Consider the following 21,070-nt stretch of genomic DNA (forward strand, 5'->3'; position numbering starts at 1 on the left):
GTTATTCTCAAAATAGTAAGCCTATAGTAACGCCGTAACACTTAAGCATTGTTTTAAGTGTTGAGGTGAAATTTTGTGTACAAATAGGAATTTTTCATTAGATGTTCTATGTTTTTTACAATTTTTTAAAACTTTTGAAATTTTAATGGCAATTTCTTTGGCATATTAGCTTGCAAACTTATTGGCAGCTCAGTTTATTTTCAATATCTTCTAACCTCAAAACAAAATTCAGAGGTTTTTTGAAATATTCTAACCGAAATCTAGTGTAAATTGAATTGACAAATTAAAAAGCATTTAGTAGTTTAACACTTTAAACTAATATATACCTGTACGAAGTAAGATATTTCATCAGAAGAGAATCAAGCGTCACTTTCATGTTACTACATTTAAAGGTATTATCTTTTAACATTCTTTTTGACACCGGTTATGTGTGAATGTCCTTTGTTTCACATGCGTAAATTGTAACATAATTATTTATTCAACAAATATAGTGGTTATAATTTCTGGATAGTAGTTATCATGCCACTTTTATATAAGTTTAACTGTGATTCTAAATACTACCCATGTTATTATTATTAGCTTTATTATAACTTGTAATAAAAGCGAAATTCAAATTTCATACTTACGGATATTTACTAAATTTCCTTTAATACTATCTTCATCCAGATAATAGTACCAATTTATGTAAAACAATTTCTTGAAAATGGTGAGTCGCCAGGATTCAGGATCTTTTCCCGCAATATTGACCTAAGTAAATTTTATACATTCTTTGAATTTATACTGATGAAAAGCTATTAATATAACTGTTTAAACCTGGTTTAATGTTTAAGAAAATATATTAGTGATGTAGGCATTTATGATGTATAATTTTAGAAAAAAGTATTTTAAATGTTTAAAAAAAAGTGTCATATCTCAAACAGCTTATCCAGCTTAAAAGACAGCTCAATCACAGATCTAATCACAACTTGAAACAGAGCTTTTAACACAGCTCTTCAACACAACTTTTAACGCAGATCTATAAAGGGCCGTTCCCACTGGGGCTTATTTGAGCTAACGGAATCAGTTCCCTGAGTCAGCTAGCTCCGCTATGCCTGCAGTTCAAATTTTTCAACTTGCTGCCCAATGGGGAAAAAACTGGTTTTGGAGATGGGTCGGCTACGTTAGTTGTCTCCGTTAGCTCAGATAAACCTCAGAGGGAAGGGCCCTTAACAGCTCAAATCACAGCTTTTACTCGTGTGAGTGGTTTTCGATGCTGACCGTTTCTCGAGTTCCCTTCTAGTTCACTAGATGGCAATCAAGAAACATAAGCCAGTAGTTGATGCAGCAACTCATCTTCAAGAAAATAAGCATCAGCCATCGAAGACAACATCACGATGATGTGCAGTCTGCAGCGCCAAGAAAAAGCCTGTAAGAACAGTGTGGGAATGCAGCACAGGCAAAGTTGCACTCTGCTTGAAAAAGAAAAACTGTTTACATGAGTACTATAGAGACTGATTTGTAGGGATGTGTTCTGTGGGCGGTGGTAACTGAGACTAACCACCAGAAATGGTCATTTTTTTCCCACGCGTCTTGTGCAAAATATGCGTAATTGTCGCAAATAATTTCATTGTAACACTTATATAGTAGCATATAGTAAATAATAACATATAGTAAATAAAACAAAAGTTTTGCTGAAAAAGTTAATTGCCTGTTCCTGCCCCTCAAAGAGTTAACAGAACTTTCAAGAGATTTTCAACACAGCTCTTCATCACTGCTCATGAACAGCTTTCAACACATCTCTAATTTTCAGAAGAACATCCATAGAATGACTGACAACAAAAATCCTTCTGAGAATGCAGTACAAATATCCTTATAAGTGTTACTTGATGAAGTTATACGATGATGTCGACTATTTGAGGGTCTACATCATCGTATAACGCAGGACATAGCACCTTAAACAAAACATAGTGAGAATGTTAAATTACGAAGTCCTTAGGCTATCTGGAGAGTTTGGAATCTAGATACTCAGAATGCCATCAAAATATATGGAATTTCGCGATTCAAATATAGTATTGTATAAATAGCGAAGGATAATAAATTATGAAGACTTCAGGGCATCTAAAAATCAAAATCCTCAGGGCAACCTCAGTTTTGTACGTTGCGATTTAAATATCTCAAAGACATCTTGAGGATATTCTGTGTTACAGATATTAGTTCCAAATAAAAATTAGATTATTTTGATGTATTAAATCACTTATAAATACAAGAGATCAGTTTCTTGGGGAAGTTATGTTAATTTCTAAGTATTAGTTGCTTAGAAATAAAAGGTAATATCTAAGCATTTAATGCTGATTTTTGAAGAATCTAATGCTCAGGAAGTCACAAGAATGCAAATTATGTGATACATAAAGGATTTGGGGGAGAAAGTCTGGAATATGATCTCTTTGATTTTGGGATAAAATTCAACTTTGGCTTATCAAAAAAGAAATGTAAAAGAAATAATTTCAGAGCCATTTAGGGGAGAAAAAGGACATCGTATATTTGAGGTAACAAAATAAATTCGATTGTCGAAAAAAATCAACTACTACTTTTTTTTATTGTGAGAAACGTTCAGTTTATAATTTAATGCTAAATTCTGTCTAATTTTTTTTATTTTTGAAAACAGTATACCATAGTTTAAAGTATATAAAGAACAGTTTAGAACTATGCTTCCGAACACGAACGCCAATGAGACCTATGGGGACGTTTCTGATCCGTGGGGCAATAAAGGAAACATTGGGCAATATGTTTAAAATTATTATTTGGAAATGAAGGTTCATCTCGTGCTATAGCATTCAGATGGCTTACAGAATTTCACAAATGTCACAACTAACTTCAGATGAAGAACACGCAGAAAGGCCGTTGTCAGTAATAATTTTGGATAATGTGTCTTCTATAAGGAAAATATTTGTAGATAATAATCGCTTCACCTACCAAATGATACATAAGGAACTCAACATTGGATCCGCCGCCGTACATAAAATTATTCATGAAAAATTGCATGTGAAAAAACTAGTTTTCTGTTGGGTTTTTCATGATTTAACTGAGCACCAAAAAGAGGAGTGTGTTAGAAGCAGTAACGAGACACTTAAATTACTTAAAGATGTTGGGCACCTTGTTATTTCTAAAACGTAAGTGGTGATGAAACGTACATACCACTATTTGACGTTTCAAACGTCAGAAAAGTAAAGTATGTGCTTTGAAGATGATGCCACGCCCTCAATGGTGAAAAGACAACGTGCCATGAAAAATGTAATGTTTGCCGTTTTCTTCAGAAGTACAGGATTGGTCAAAGCCATCAAGCTCGAAGGATAGAAGTGACAGAAGATAGTCACAGCTAACTGGTATACCACTAAGAGTCTTCCAGAAATTCAAGAAGTGAATGTTAGAGGACTCATGCTCTACCATGTCAATGCATCTTCTTATTCAACGAGATTTAAAGTTGAATTTCTTGAACAAAAACATATCAAAATGATAAAACATCCACCCTATTAACCTGTCTACCTACGTGCGACATTTTGCTATTTTTTAATCTAAAAAAGAACTTAACGTTTACGTCGTTTTCTTTCCGAAGATGAATATGATTTGATAATTGATGAGTCTGTAAATGCAATATTTTATCGATTCCAAGAAATGAATGGCTTTGGAATTTAATCTTTGGAAAATTCGCCTATAGAAGTGCATTGATGCTAAAGGAGACTACTTTGAACACTCCTAAAATTTCGTACGTATAATTTTAAAAACCTATGTGTATCTCAAAAATCTAAGAATGACCGTCGTATTATACATATAAATGTTTATGAATCATGACAGTGCCTGTTCATCACATTCGCGAACGGCAGTGTCTATTCATCGCGCTCAAAGAACATTCATTTTGTTTCAAGGATGCAGGAACAGAGGGGCGTTGATAAAACTCGAAAAGGATACCGAGCATCAAAAGATTTTAAAATGAATATATTATCCAATATTTAAAAAGTTAACTGTGTTTCAGATTAAGAATTCATAAAATGAGTTCCATGTAAATGTGTATTAGTTGCTTTTTAAATGCATTGAAAGCAAAAGAAAGGAGAAGTTCTTATATTTACATCAGAAAATATATCCTCTTCTACAGATTTTGGAATTTCTTCAGCTGGCTTGAGTTTAAGCAGTCTTAGTATCGAATCAAATGCGTTCCGTGAATTCAGTCCTTCAATATTCAAAGCGACCTAGGAAGAGAGAAAAAACAATTATTAAATTTGGTAAATCAACTGGCATTTTTCAAGCCATCTTTTTATATAAAAGGATATATTACGATAAATATGTATTTTAAGTCCTGGGGAATTTATACCACATCTTGCCAGTTTGGTTTGACATATATCGGCTAAACTAAAAAAATGGTAAAATTTCGCATCAAGGAAAAGGAATCCTAGGTTCGAAAAGGAAAAAAAAATTAAAAAAAAAAAAGAAAATCTGAAAGGTTTCAGATTTTAAATTACGTCCAAAGGGGCATTTTTTCAATATTTTGTGTGTTACCTTTATTTATTAAACATCATATTCTTCGCACTTCAACCATAAAATTCATTTCAAGAAAAATATCGCAAACTAATTTTAAATTAAGCATATCTTTAGAATTTCTGTTACACAGTTTCACACGCTGGAGATAAAAATGTTTTTCTCTTTACAACATTGTCATGGCTCGCTTTGAAATCCTTGAGTTTGTCAATCAAAAATTCGTTAAAGTTCTACAAAATATGAAATCGATAATAAAATAAATTTCAAATTTCGGCTTTCAGATGCCCATATTCGGTGGAGGATTACGTCACTCAAAATTGAATGGCTCTAGGTACCGCTATCACAGTGCGAGAAATACATTTATGCAGATTCTTCATTATTTAATTTTTTCCAGTATAATACAGGGCGATAATATTGGGTGGAAACAGTTTGAAAAGTGATAAAGCCATTTATAGTGTTTCGACGCAAAATCAGAAAACGAAAACAATAGTCCCTCAGGAATAAAGCCTCTTTGGACTAAAAATTCTTCGATAGCAAATCATAGCTAGAATTTTGTGTGAAAATTATACGAACAACCGGCATCCTTGAAATGTTTTCGACATCCACAAAATCTTCAATGTTTTCGGAATTTTTTAAATTCAACACATATATACTTTAGGATGTCAGGAAAAACACTTTGATTTTATTTAAAAGAAAAAGTAATTATAGAGGCTTTTTAAAACTCAGTTGTGTTATTGAAGCATATGCAGGCAGACATCACGTGCTTCACTAATAACAAGTACGAATTGAGGCAAAATAATTGAACGAAAAATTTATTTTGGGTTTTTTAATAGGTTTTAATATTTTGTATCTCAGAGTAACAGCAACAATTTTTAAAGCCGGCACTTTTATTTTAACTAGCTAATAGGTTGCAGTATGACAAGAAAATTTTAAACAAATACTAATATAAATGGCGTTTATTTAAACCAGGATGGTCCAATAATTTTGTGTGAAAAGCCATTTAAAATCTTTGCTCAGTATTCCGTGAAAACATATAATAAAAGCAAAAGCATTAAACATCACAATTTTTATACGATTTTCTTAACTAAAATTTAATTTTAAAAATCTCTACATATAAATAAAAAGAGTCTGTGTGTCTTTCATTGGTGCTGTGCGTAAGCTAATAGACCCAGGGCTACGAAATTTGGTACATAGGTGCATCTAGACAAGAGCCACTGCATCTTGAAGCGATTTTTTTCAAAATTCGAATCGGATTTTTTTTTTGTTTTATCTTTTCGATTTTATCGCATCGAATAGGTTTCATTCTTTTAGAAATGTGGTTTTGGCAACAGTTTTTTATTCAATTGTATACTGAACTGCCGACTGTTGAAAATCAGCACTGTTGCCACTTGGAAAAATGAGGGCGATGTGCAGTTGTTTTTAAATTGAATGTTTCTCTTGGATACTGGACGTTTGTTGAGAGGGGAAGTTGGTTAATTTATTTATTAGGATAATTAATTTTGTATTAAGGGATATTGCTTATTTCATTGTTTCATTGTAATTTTGTTATATGTAATACATTTTTTTATGAATTTGTTCTGCAGAGTAAAGTTCTGCACAGTTTTTAAATTTTACGTTTGGTGTTCCCTTCAGGTATTTTTGCAGTACATTTAAAAGCCATACGAAGGCTGGTCGCTTAGCTGCTAATAAACAAATAAAGCCATATGTTACAACTTCGCATCAACATTTGTAATGTTTGATGTCATTTCTTAATGCCTTTATTATATTGGGTGCTGAGGCAGCCAGCCGCTTGAAATAGTTTATATAGAAAAGAAAAGCACATAATGGTGGTCCAGATAGTGTCATTTCACAGGTCCAATTAATAATTAATAATAAGAACTGTATTAAATGTTTTTAAATTGCTCAGTGTGCTAATGAATAGCAGGCAAATTAAATTTACCAAATAAATTAAATACAGCAGAACTCAAATTATCGGAATCAACTAGGACCGGACCGTATTCGGATAATCAAAAATTCGGATAATTGGATGTTTTCCGAAGAAACGTAGACTTTAATTAACTACTATATGTTGAAAATGGGAGAAAAAAAAAAGATTTTTTTAAAGAAAAAGGGGTTTTAATTAATTAAAATGAAACGGCCACACTTTTGCGTGTATGCTTTTGCTTACTGTACTGTACTTACAAGTGCTGAAAGTCATTACTTGCTGAACATCTCGGTCAAAGTAAGCTTTTGATCGACACCGCGCCTACACTTAAAATTTCTTCAGCCGTTACTTGCTTTAAAAGATGAACAACCAAGTTTCTGAGCTAAGATCTTAGCTTTTTCATAAAGAATCGGATCCGAAATTAGGTTTCCCATAGAACGTTGCTGCAAAAACCACTTGCAAACGACATCTTCTAAATTTTTGTTTGCTGCCGCATTGATTTTCTTGAAGTTTAAAAGTGTAGGTTTGCTACTTTTAATGTTTGAAATTGTTGATCGTCCAACATTAGTTTAGTTTCTATCTTAATTTTTTCTCTAAACTCTGAAAGCGATTCGGATGGTCGGAGTTCGGATAACTGCAGTTGTACTGTAACATTAGGGTGAGAAAGAAGATAAAATATTTTATTTCGGGCAGTGACAACACATTTCTTTTAAATCGCTGAGCTTGTAAAATTTAATTTTAAGTTAAAGATTTCAACTTTGCCCAGTGACAATACTTTGCTTTTAAATAATTAAGTTTTTAACGTAATTTCATTAAAATTCGCATAAAATATAAAATAAATTAACCAACATTAATTAACTTCGAGGTACACTTGTTCGGGTGAATAAAGGACTATAAGCGTTCAAAATTTGGTGGCTGTAAATGCCGCCGGTTCTCCACAACGCGAAGAACATGTATAACGTTTTCGGAAGCGAGCGTTTGCGCCATTACTTAATTTTTATGGAAAAAGTACTCACCTCGGAAATAACTTCGGATAGGGAATTCAGATTATAACCCAAAACGGAATAAAGGGAGGCAGGTATGAAGGATTCGTTGCTAGGAGTAATCTCCAATTCATTCACGACTCCTAATTCACTGAGTTCTGAAGAAAAAAAAAAAAAACATAGGTCAGTTGTATTAAACCTTTTAGATTGACCAGATGAAACCAGAATTTTATTTAAATTTTAGAATTAATAAAATCTTTTACCGAAAAAAATTCAATTTCGGAAATTACAGTAATACACTGAAGAAAAAGAAAAGTTCTGTATCTCCCATTCTTTTGGGCCAATTGACAAAATTCAAATTGCGTTTTCATGTCTTGAAAGTGCGACTTAGGATATATATCCTAATAGCTTTATATACAGCATTGTTCTACTATAGGTGTTTTGACACAAAATCGGACTTTTTCTGTAATAACGTATCATTTTTCCCAATATTTTGACTCTACGACTCAAATAATGCCTAGATATTAAATTTTATAATTTTTAGGGAGAAATTTATGACGAAATTTAAAAATTTATCTTGCCACACTTTTTTCAGTTTGCGCCAAGAATAATTCACTTGGCGGAATTCTCAATTTGTAGTAACCTACTTACTTTCCGTAATTTTCATTGATGCACGAGAGGATTGGATTATTTAATTATGGCAAAGCACACGAGGGCTATCTGCCTAAAGGGAGGGATGCCTTCGTGGAGGACTTTCTAAGGGGAACTGGCTCGTATACATGTTACACATGTTGCACGAGAGGAAAAAAGGTCCATCGTTCGTTCCTTCAAATAATTTTAACAAAATGCGTAAACCACATTTTTGTTATTATCGCTTATATTAAATACGCGAAATTTCAAACGCGCCAAAATGTAAATTCATGTATATCATAGGAGATTTTGAATAAAAAACTCTAATTTTTTGCAGATATGCTTCTACTTTAAAAAGATTTAAAAAATTTTATAGGTTATAATACAAAAAGTTCTTAAAAAAATTTATAAAAAATATGAATAGTATGAATGATAGAAAAATTTATAAAAAATATAAATTTTTAAAATAAGTAATAAAAATTTAGCCACTAGTATTTAGATTAAGCCAAAATTTCGAATTCTGGATGAAAGAATCAAGTAAGTTTAATAAAATTTGATATATGCAAATAAATACATACCATATTTAATTAACATTGTAGAGCTAAAATTTTGAGAGCCAATTTTTAAAAAAGTACTCGTGTGATTTTTACAAAACTTGGCAGTTTGGCATGATTTGAGTCGTAGATTCGAAATATGGAAAAACACTGGTATGCCATTTCAGAAAAAGTCCGAGTTTGTGTCAAAATACCGATGTTAAAACAATGCTATATAAATCTAATACATATTCTGAGTCGCGCTTTCGAGACATGAATAATGCAAGTTGAATTTCGTCAATCGGCCCAGCAGAACGTGAGATATAGAACTGTCCTATTTTTTTTTTCTTCTTTTTTTGAGCAGTGTACCGCAATATAGGTTCCCTTTGAGATCTGTCCATCTAGGTATACGTCCAGTTTGGACGCGAAACTTTTATTTGGTATACGGTATTTGTTTGAATACAACTAGAGTTGGATGAGTGAAGATTACACGCATTTCGAGACAATACTACTGCGACTGTCTATGAGAATCAGTACGCCTGTTAATACTCTTCATCAAACAACCGCGCTGTAGCTCTGAATTTTCAAGTGATTTGATGTTTTTTCTCGCGTAACATTTTTGTAAATTCATTAACAATGAATTTTAGGAAAGTTAATAAGAAGAGTAAAGCAACAAAGGAAATTTTTAGGATCATCACGGAGGTGGAAAAAGATGTTGTTGAAAAGTGTGAAGACGGCATACGTATGCGGGACTTAGCTATTGTATACCATATGCTTAGTACGGTGATGTGTCTCCTTTTAGAAATGATGACACTGTTACATGGACTAATATTTCGAAAGGGGGGGGAATCGATTACCAAATAAAGGTAACAGATTTTAGATAATGTAGGAAAATTGCTTTTGATCCGAACAGCAGAAAGATATTTATTAGAAGACCGGTTATTTTCCCTTTATTTTTTTACTGGAAAAGTTCGTTTGGTGTACGTCCAAGGATCTGTAACGGATTGATCAGGTATAACATAATGTTTATGTTGTAAGGTATATGTTAATTTTATAACAGTTACTTTAATTTAATTGCGCTTTTCTATCTTTCCTCGTTTCAACTTACAACTCCCTACCAAAATAAGTTTTTACAATCGCGTTGAATGCAAGTGAGTAAGAAGTAGCGCTTAAGGAAGGTTGAACTTATTTCGTGAGAGAGAGCTAGGAATCTTGAGTAGCGCGTGTTTGCCTTCGAACTAAGTATCTGGATGCTGTTACGCTCGGCCGTATATTACGCGATTTGGGATAGTCGCCAGCTCGTTTAAATTTAAATGCCAACTACATGAGATTTGTGTCAGCTTCGTTTAAGTCTCTTAATTAATGATAGTTAGTTCTTATTTCTTATTTTCAAGGCCATGCAATGAAATGTGGTGGAGCTCATCGGAGCAATACATGCTCCACAGAAACCTGACGAGAAGCTGTGTTGTATGTACTGTGGAAAGGACCATGTGAGCAGTTTTCGTGGGTGCGAAGCTTACAAGAGGAAATTTGAGAGGAAGGCCAAACTCAGCGACAACCTGCACCGGAAGTGACATCAGTGAAATTTTCGCAACTACCCAGAAGTGACAATCGCCCCGTTCAGATGACTAACAAGACCTCCTACAGTGAGAAAGTTAAAAATAGCAGAACTTCGGTGCCCAGTATTTTTGAAGGTCTATTATCGTGTTTTTCCAACCCGAACATCAAGGAATTTGGCAAGATCTTACTCGAAATACTTAGCTTCCTGCAGAAGGTGAACATTGCGGAGAAACTCCGAGCAGTTCTCCAAACAGTGCAGACACTAATGGAATTCACTAATTGTGAGTAACTTTATTTCTCAGAAACCATCTCTTGATCACCAGCTTTCTCCGACCTTCTATTATTAGTGTTTAATCTATCCTTAAATACTACAATTTAATCATTATTTAATTTTCCCATTTTTCCCAAAATTTTTATTTTCTAACTGAATTCTATGAAGAACTAGGCTACTTTTTGACACCGTTCGCAATTTTCAAATGATCTACAAGGGATAGGGCCTTCGGCCCAGGTACCCTGGTGTGCCAAAGCACCGTTCCACTGGGTCTCCGATATTTAAGCCAGAGTGGAGGCTTTGTTGTAAGCCCGAAGAAAGGGGTCGAGTGTTCATCTTATTTCGAGTGAATAAAGGGTAATGAACCCTTCTTGAGTTTACGTTTTCTGTTCTGTGAACTAAGCGATAATTCGCTTAACAGTTTACAAGGGTTCATGGACATTTAATTTAGAAGAATAAAAGTGAGGAACTCTACACAGTAGATGATTTCAGTATAAATATGTTACGGCCTCCAACTTGAGATCTCATAATTTGAAAGCCTGAGTACAGAATTGGAGCTGCTGAAGGTGAGAAGCCGTCAAAAATTCATTCGTGGATAAAAAAAAGCAATTTCAGGACATTTGTGTATGCATCCATTTATAATGCTTATGAACGCTGATATAAAAAAGACGATGCAGCAGTGAGTCAAATGAGATATATATCACTAACTATATGTTCTTTGCTATAACTCTTATTTTGTTACGTCCGTGCTTATTGCGTTATTCGTAAACCGATCACGATGGGGCTTATGTTAAATTTGACAAATTGTTTTCAATCCTATTTGAACATATTATATTAAAGAAACAAATTAAGCTTACTTTGAATTTTGTTCCCTGAACATAAAAGACATATAAAAAAAGTAAATATTTTATATGCGAAAATATTTCTTGTGGATATTTCCTACCCTGATTCGTAATGTTCTGTAGATTGGTTTATGTGATTATGACAAAGCCTCGAAAGCTATCTGCCTAAGAGAAGGGATGCCTTCGTGGAGGACTATCTAAGGGAAACTGACTCGTATACACGTGACACATGGGGAAAACCACGAAAATGCCCGTGCAGCCAGCCCGTTCGCGGGATTCGAACCTCGGAACGAACTACCAGTGTTCAGCGACTTTACCGCTTTTTCGCTGGTAGGCCTCGTAATGTTCTACAATTCAAATGTTTATAGGAAACAGTTGAACAAATAAGACAACGCTTATAATCGTGAAAATAACTCCCTTGCGCCAACTGTACTTTTAATACTATAAATGAATTAAACATGTTAAAATTCTCGAAGAGCCTCTTTTCGAAGCTATGATTAAATGTAAAAATCTGCTCTTCCTAAATTTTTATTAAAACTAATACATTCATTGCAAAACTGAAAAGTTATACCATAGAATAAGTATATGGTTATGAATTCATACGTTGAAAAATAAAAAGAAATAGGAACTTACTATCATAATAACTGCGAAGCACTTTCTTAGCGTGTTGTTGCCCTCTGTCGAATTTTTTAACCAGAGGAAGAATCTTCTTAATTCGTTCAGCTCTGAAAAAAGACGGGCTCAGTGAATGAAACTGGAATAAAATTAGCTGTAAAATCTCATTTGAAACTAAGTCACATCGAACAGTTCAAATAAATTATGTTGGGTGCCTTTCCCTATTTCATTTGGTACTGTACATGCAAGTTTGCTTCGTTAATAAAAACAGGTTTTTCTTTATTAGTATATATTTATTTCTCGGATTCAACAAATCGTACTGCATTATAACGCTTAATTATTTTTTTCCATTTATGTTATTCTGTTTGTATTCTGTATTTATACGTTTTTAAATATGCTACTGCTTTTATTTTTTTATCTATGGCTGTTTTGAATAATTTCAAATGTAATATTAGCAGCATTTATATCTTGGATTTCTCTTTCCCTGCCTCATATTTCACTACCAGGTCTTCATACACAGGTTTAATTATTCATTAAGACACCTGAATTTGCTGAATGGTTTTGTAACTAATATTTAAGGTTGTGATATTTGATTAAAGTTGTTAATATTTAGCTTTATATTGATTTATCTCCTTTATACATTGTTTCGAGACGTACCCGCTCGCTCATATACTCTACGTAAATGTTTACGGTTAAGATTAGGAGGAAATCTAGATCTGGTTCAGCGACGCTGAACGTGTAGTACGCTCTTGAATACGCTTTGATATTTGATATTTTGCTGACTTAGTCAAGTAGGCGGTCAGCACTGTTCAGTTATTTTTTTTGCTAGTGCAGTTCTCCTGTACAGTACTGAAATATTTTTTCATTGCTGCTGTGCCCTCGGGTGCATTCAAAATGTCCTTTTATAGGACATCGGATATTATTAGTGAAAATGACATGAGTGAGAAGGACTCACTTAATTCTTCTATCTCAATGAAATCTCAACCGCTCCCATTTCGAAAAGAAGATTTCCTACTTACGGAGGCTACGAATAAATCAGAGAAGAAAACGGCTAAGCGTGTTCTGGATCCTGTACCGCCAAAAAAAAAAAAAAAAAAAAAAAAAAAAGACCCGCTACTTCTAATTGGCCAACGATTTCAGATGAACATCTGCGAATCCTGTTATCTAAAATAGAGTCAACTAAGTTCAATGAAATTTTTGGTGAAAACTGGAAGCAGAATCAGACTGACCTGCGAGCTGTGGAGCTTCCCCAAAGCGGTGGCGATCAAGAGAAGAAAAAGCTGAAGTCTGATGGAGAATCTACAATGAAAGCTGATGACTCACACTGAATGGAAGCAGCCCAGGAATCCAGCCAAACAGCCAGTTATTCCTGAACCTATGGATATTACTCAAGCGAACAAATTCCAAACGCTGGTAGAAGGAGATCTTGAGAACGGCGAGGGCAGGGCTACTGCAGTGGAAACGCCCCCTCCCCTAGTTTTCCCAAGTGACATTACTGACTGGATGGAAGTGTATGAACTTTTGCAGAAGCCTTGTACGGAGGTATATGACTCTAGTGTGAAAAATAGGAGTATAAATGTTTACGTTAAGAACGAAACTGACTACAGAAATGCCGCGAAAGCATTAAGAGGCAAGCTGATACCCTTTTACAAGTATCCTGAAGAACTTACCTTCATCCGTGAAAGAAGAGGGGATCCACAGCGATCTTGTGCGTAGAACGTTCCCTGTGGTTAAGGTCAAGCAATTCGTTAGATTCAGAAAAGGAGTAAAGGAAAGAATGGCTTATATTTTTTCTCGAATTGAAGCGGAATGACGAGGGCAACCAGATATTTCACCTCAACAACATGTTTAGCTTCGAAGTTTGGGTCGAAAAATATAATCCTAGGAAGCGGCCAACGCAGTGCTTTCGCTGCCAGTCGTACGGTCATTCACAGCACCTGTGTAATAATCCAGAAAGGTGTGTTAAGTGCGGAGGCTCGCATCGCAGAAATCGTTCTCCAAGAAACCAGAGGACAAGCCCTGCTGTATTTTTTGCGGTGGAGAACATGTTAGTAGTTTCCGTGGCTGTGAGGTCTACAAAGCAAGTTATGAGTAGAGGAAGCAACAGAAGCCACAGCGATTACCAGCCCCAGAAGCGTCACTTGAAAATTTTTCCGGAGCTCTCTGAAGCAAAACATCGGCCTGTGCAAAGACCAAGCGGACTGAGATATAGCGATACAGTCAAAGGGAAGCCCGGATCTACCCCCAATACTATAGAGGAGATACTCTCGTGGATATTTGGTCCCAAAGTTCAGAGAACTCTTAAAAACAATTTTTGAAATATTCAGGTTTTTGCAGAGTGCAAACTTCATAGATAAAGCGAAATCCAGTCTACAAGCCATCCAGAACTTAATAGAATGTGAACTTAATAGAAACTATGAGGTAACCAAGTTATTTTTTGCCACTCGCCAGTTTCACGGCTTTCAGGCTAACAGCTTTTCCTTTCTTTTAGCTACCTTACTATTCTAATTTTTTTCTCTATAACGTTAATGCCTTTTTAATTTCTTAAAAATTGTTCTTGTTTAATTGTTTAACTTAATTATCTTTAATTTTAATCTAAGTTCGTGAATTTTGTTTAGTTATTTTTTTTGTTGACATTATTCGAAAATATTGTTCTACACGGGGTAGGGCAACAACCGGGTGTCTTAAACAGCGTTCTACCGAGAGGAAGGAAACTACTCTGAGTAGACGTACACGCTCGCCCATGTTTATGCAAATGGTTTACGGTCAAGATTAGGAGAAAATCTACTCTGAGTAGAATTCTGGTTACAGGTGCTGCTACTTGCCCAGAGACACCCTCATCCGAGTAGAAGTGAATGTCTGACTTTGCTACATTTGGTAAAGGTTGAAATTTGTAGAGGATGTTCACAAATGTTTTAGACGATTTTCAATGCAACTGCTGAAATACTTTACCTAAAATTTTGATGTTTTAAATATTCTGTTTGATAACACTTATTCTTCACTATCTTTATATACCGTAATTTCCAAGACAATAAAGCCTTTTGTAGTATCGGAAGAAGTATTTTATCCCATTCCTCTCGAATAGCTTTCCAAAATATAAGGAGGTTGTAGTTCGACAAAACGGAAATGTACTTCATACTTTGCCGGTTTGTCATTTGACATTCTACAGAATGCCTAGGAAATGTGTGAAATATGAATCGTATTATACATTGCCGGTTAATTTTAGGCATTCTATACAATGCCTAGGCATTCTATAGAATGCCGGATTTCAAACTTTGCCGGTAACATACATAAGGTCAAAAAGCCGTAATATCTTTAAGGTAAAGGGCACAATACCTTTACAGACATGCATCTCGAAATGCATTCAAGCAATTAGGGTAGTATATGAACTGGAAGAAGAGAACAAAGTGGGTACAAAGTTATTTTGGAATTATAACTATGGAAATACCATTTACTTATTACTTTTTGGGGGGAAATTTAGGGTTTTAGCGCCATTTAGACGGAAGAAAGGGTGTTAACTCACCAAGCAGCTGTCGCAACTTCTGAACGAAAGCAATTAGATACAAGTAGCTTAATTAAGTAATGAGACAACTTTAGAAGTAATAAGATGCTTAAAAGCGCCGCCCAGTCGGTATAGTGGTCAGGGAAGCTGACTGCGATGCCGAAGGGCCTGGGTTCAAATCCCGGAGAAGGCATGGTCATGTAACCATCCGTCCCTTCATAGGAAAGGTGATGGTGGCCCACCTATTAGGTGCCTCCATAATAAAGAGACCAGCTCATCTGTCTTTGTATAGATTAATGGACTGGGTTCCATTTGTAATTGTTCACAATACGCCATTTAAAAATTCCGGAAGGGAATCGTTGTGGAAAATTTTCGTTACTCTGATCCAGTTTTGAAACTTCCACATAATATAAGTATTTCTAGAATGTAGACTTTGAAAAATAGTAATTCCTCTTTGCTTTCCGTGCAATATTTAAAAAACAGCAAAGTCTATATGTGAGTATAAATAAGTTACTAACATCTCTTGATCCCGAGGGAGCGATGAGTTGCCGTGACTTTCCAAAACTGATGTTACGAAACTTCCCACTTCTTCGCTTTCCTCCTTCCATGACTGATCGGCGATGAGTGTTAGAAGACTCAAACTTGGCTTGGTCCTTAGAAGAACTCCAAATGCAGCTGTTCGTATCTTATGGTTTTCCGTTTCGTTAAAGAAAACTGGTACTACCAGATCAAGAACCTGAAAAGACATAAGCAACCAGTGAAGCTTTTATAACGAACAAAGGTATTGTGAATTTCAATTTCTGCTTCACTTACTTCTTTGGGATGTTGATCGACAATATTGTGAAGAGCGTAGAGAGCGACAGACTTAATGAAATTGATGTACTTGGGGCTGCCTATAGGAACTCGGCCACGGACAAAAGGAGCAATGTAGGGTAGAGCCTCAACTAGACCACTACGTACCAGAGCTTCTATGTAGATCACTCTCTTGGCTTTGTTATCAGTATTTAGCAATTTTGCACCAGTGTTCTAAAACAAAGAGTTTTAAGCAATAAAAGAAAAAGAATACTGGATTAATGTGTGGAAGTTTCCACAGAAAGACAGAGCACTTAATAGTAAATTAAACTTGATAAGAAGAATGATAGGTATCTTGTATTATGTAACAGTTCTAAAAATTCTATTATTTTTATTTTACAGACAGATAGGTCTCAATGTTAAGTTTGTTCTACCCAATTATTTTTCCCCCCACATTTCAATTTCGGCTGAACATTATGCAAAATATTCTGCATTTCAGAAGTGCGAAAGAACTACGGATTAACTAAGGCTTTCAGGACTAGTGTTTCTTTTGACTTGCTTTGGAAACATGAATGGTCCTGAATAGGAACAGGGAGCTTACTCAAGCTATGTTCAAGAATGTGTGAAGTAGACAATACAAGCAGGAAGGGTATATGAAACCCTTTACAGGAATTTCCGAAATTTCGGAATACAGAGACCAACCACTTGTGGTCTGAACGTAAGAATATAAAAACTACTAACTAAAACTCTAACTAAAACTAACTTTGAATTAGTATACAAGTGCTTAACACTAAGATTGGCCTTTATTTAAAGAAAGGTACGTATGTAGTACGCCGAGCTGCTAAAACTACGATACGTCTGCAATTATCAAGAGGGCTAAACCTCTGGCCTTGAAGGCAACCAACAACAGAGTGAAAACTCGTAAAACTACAGTGGTAAGCGGCTTGCTTCCAATAACTCCTTCCTCTCTCTCGCTTGGCAAAAAGCCACAACTTAAGTACTTGGCGTTAGCAAGACAATTTGCATAAATAAGTTAAAGCGTTTAATTCTGGACGGAAGTAGAAAATAAGAAGTGATAGTACAGGTTTAAAATAAAATAAACGTTAGTAAAACTTAGGATCCTTACAAGGCTAGCGAAATTGCTTGGTTTGGTTCACACCGCTATGACTGAAATTAGCATTAGAGATTCCAATCCGCATAAGTAAAGGCACTGATTATTTACATTAGGTTAAATTATTTGGATATAGCACAGCATACGAAGATTATCTGCCTAACGGAAGGAAAGCCTCTATGGAGGGCTTGTAGGGACGTTAGGTATTTTTTGGAAGCAGGAGATGTGAAAAATGAGCAACGCCTTCACTGGGAATCGAACCATGGACATCTGGAATACGCGCCCAGCGTGCTGACCACTACACTACGAAGGCATGCCTTCTTGGCGGGAGAAATACCTTATAGACTTTGCAAGAGAAATTTGTTCATAGTCACATTACACCAGTGAAAACCAAGAAAATATTAATATAATCAACCCGTTCGCTTAGCTGTGAATCCAAGTCCGAATGCAAATATTCCGCTTTCTTAACCATTTGGCCACTGGTGAGTGTATTTATATAAGAACGTAGATTAAATTAGGAAGAGTTCAACAGAAAATGTTTTTACTTGAAGACGGTTTTCATGTTTTATTGGAAAGATATATTTTCCGTTTTATTGTAAAAATAATCCCTTTCAACATTGTTTACGCTCTTATAGGGTGCAGTTATGTAATATTGGGAAACAGTGTTGCCAACCAGATTTTGCCACTTGGTTTGTGTGTAATTTAGGGTTATCAGCGGCATATTACTGAGCTAATAACTTAAACGACTACAGAAATTTTTTCGAAGTAATTTATCATTTCTGATTTTGAAAATTAATTCTTATGACCGTGATTTTGATATTTTTAACTGTTACTATTTCTTATTGTTTGCATTTGTGAAAGTAAACATTTCATCAAAAATTCGAACTTTCCTTCTTTTGTATATCTGATATCAAAACAGATTTGCTGCATGTAGTGATCATACGTTTTACTTCAGGAATTAAAAATTATGGAGTTTCGAAGGTAAGAAGTATTGGGTCAGTCCATAAATTTGTGCGCATTTTTTGGTAAAGTTTTAAATAATATAAAAAAAAAAACACAATTTAACATTTTAATCAATTATATATTTTCCTCCATTATCTACATTATCTCGATTATCCATTATCTCGCCATCTTACAGGTAGCTTTTTTATGCCATTGCTGTAGAAAAACTCTAGTTTTGATGCAAAAAAACTTGAAAGTTCATTGTGTACATCCTGTTTAGAATTGTTTTTCCCAGTAAAAAAATTTTGTAAGGCATGAAATAAGTGAAAATCACTTGGGGCAATACCTGGAGAATAAGCAGTATGTGGCAAAAGCTCCCAATTAAATTCACTCATTTTTTGCAGCGTTGTTGTAGCCGTATGGGATCTAGCGTTATCACGATGAAACAACACTTTCTTGATATTCATCAATCGTGGGCGTTTTTGATCCATTCGGAGTTTAGACCGAAAAGTTGCTCACTATAAATACTTCTGAATTAATCGCTTGATTTGGTTCTAACAGTTCAAAACGTCCTGAAACGGGGTTCATCATAAATGCTGCTTTTTCCAACTTTAAATTTTTTAAACCATTTCTGGGCAGTCCTTACACTAATAGTGTGTTCACCATGTACACTATTAATTTTTATCGCTGCAAACCTGGCAGATTCACCACAGGAAAATAAAAAATGTAGCACAGCACGTCTGTACTGATTATCTATGTTCATCTTACTGATTATCTATATTCATTTTAGTACCCAGAGGGTACTAAAATGCGTTCGATATTTACGAAAGTTGGAAATGAACTGAATAATATGTTAGTCAGACGATGACAAATTTCAACAGGTTCAAAATTGTATTGTTTTAGTAAATGCGTCATAGTGAATTCCACGCATACTCTTAATGCGCACGAACTTATGGACTGACCCGATACATTATGACTCAGAATTTAATTGATTTCATCATCGGAGAATTTATTTTTATTCACAGGAAAAAGAATTGCTTTTTTGAATTGGTGATAGAGCAGAATGTTTTTGTCTGAGGATTCATTAATGTTGAATTCGGATTCTGTTTACAGTTCTTTCAATGTGTGATCAATCCTTTTTTTGCCTCGCTAAGTACAGATGAAGGTATGTTTACATGCTGTGGACTAATTTCAATGAAATAATAAATAAAGTTTTCTGTAACACTTCCTTCTTCGCGCAATATGTGCAAATCAAAATGAAGTATCTTGAACTTAGTAATATTTTTACATGCAATATCTTTTAAACGACATCATCCTAAAGTTAAATAATTGTTAACTGTTCCATTTCAAAGCTAAACTTAAATACCTTAAGTACTTAAAGGATACTTAAAATATACACTTATTTAATCTTTTGTTGCGGACCACTAGTCGTCCTCGCGTTGAGTCAAAAGACTCACGAAATAAACAGCTTTCCTGATGCGTTGCCAAATTTTCTCTCTAAATATCCATCTCCTTTCTCTATTCAAATCCCACCTAATCTACATTCTTGGGCAGCGGACGAAAAAACAGGTGTAAAAGGAAAGAATTAACATAAAAATAACCCGTTAATTAAAAGAACAGCAAACTAGGTATAATTTAGAGATTTCTGGTCTTGGTCTACATCTGCTACAAATTTCCATTTTAATCTTTGTAGAACAGTGAGTTAAAGATGCATTTTTTGGGGGAGGATTTTTTATTAACTATTCTTTCTAGTGATCCGTATAAAAATAATTGGGAATGTTTTCTGGCTTCTTTCTAAACTTAAGCTATACAGTAAAATATTTAAACTGTACATAATATTTGCTGTACTGATGATTGAGATTTTGCAGTTTTAATCTCAATGACATTAAAAAATAAGGACAAAAGTAAAACCTTAATTATCAGAAAATATACCTTGATAAATTCTTGAATTTCTTCTTCCAGGCTATTGGAAGATTGCTTTTGCTTTCTGGGTTGGGCTGCTCTAAGGAAGAATCTTAAACCATCACCTCTGAGCCCATCACCTCTGAGCCCATCACCTCTGAGCCCGTCACCTCTGAGCCTATCACCTCTGAGCCCATCACCTCTGAGCCCATCACCTCTGAGCCCATCACCTCTGAGCCCATCACCTCTGAGCCCATCGCGTCTGAGCACATCACCTCTCAAAGAATCTTCGTCTTCAGGTTCAGCAAGGTTGATGTTGAGTCTGTTAATGACGCGAGATACTGCCAAATGAACAGCGGAGTGGAAGAAGTGGAATGCTGGATCTCTTTCACTGTGTTCGATTTCCAACAGCTCCTGAAAATTTTGAAAAGATTTAAAACCAGTTATTTAGAGAAATATAGCTTTCGAAATACTACAAGAAAACGTTACCTGTCTTCTGTAACGGCTTTGGACAGCGGCCTGTAATAAGCATGTTGATTTGGCGAGGTTCTACATTGATGAGAAAGAAACGACTATTGATCTGTGCATGTATCCCGAAAACAAACGGTCGGCGATATAAACTGATTTTTCGTAATTGCGTTGTGTCAATGTAGCGGTTTTTCGTTGTAAAATACTCATTATGCTTAGTATTTTCTATCTCCCTTGAACGGGGAAAGAAGATATAATTGATGTTTGAGGCAAAATCATTAGCAGGAATTGCTAAACTGTATCCACTAAGAAGAGTGAAAATGAATTTTCCGCTATGTTTTTTTAATAAATTGCTAACAAAATTACACTAAGCCAAAAAATATAATAAATAAATAAATAAAAATAAAATAAATAAAAAAATAAAAATAAATAAAAATCTGAAGGGTTTTAAATCACGCCCAGAGGGGCGTTTTTTTAACATTTTGT

The 21,070-nt window shown here is 34.8% G+C and overlaps 1 protein-coding gene across 1 annotated transcript in view; it reads right to left on the minus strand.

Annotated features, from left to right (window-relative positions):
* LOC118205412 (vitellogenin-like) overlaps positions 1-21,070 on the minus strand; it is an 83,934-nt gene that overhangs the window by 31,386 nt on the left and 31,478 nt on the right. Inside the window, exons 11-17 of the mRNA XM_085825955.1 lie at positions 20,147-20,530; positions 16,183-16,395; positions 15,888-16,105; positions 11,886-11,977; positions 7,450-7,574; positions 4,104-4,223; positions 627-747 (exon numbers count right to left, since the gene is read on the minus strand). Coding sequence (XP_085682081.1) covers positions 627-747; positions 4,104-4,223; positions 7,450-7,574; positions 11,886-11,977; positions 15,888-16,105; positions 16,183-16,395; positions 20,147-20,530 — 1,273 coding nt within the window. The remainder of the gene's footprint in view (positions 1-626; positions 748-4,103; positions 4,224-7,449; positions 7,575-11,885; positions 11,978-15,887; positions 16,106-16,182; positions 16,396-20,146; positions 20,531-21,070) is intronic.

The sequence above is a fragment of the Stegodyphus dumicola genome, chromosome 10 (assembly GCF_044657685.1).
Source record: "Stegodyphus dumicola isolate Sdum_Otavi_A_Nest chromosome 10, ASM4465768v1".
Classification (NCBI taxonomy): domain Eukaryota; kingdom Metazoa; phylum Arthropoda; class Arachnida; order Araneae; family Eresidae; genus Stegodyphus; species Stegodyphus dumicola.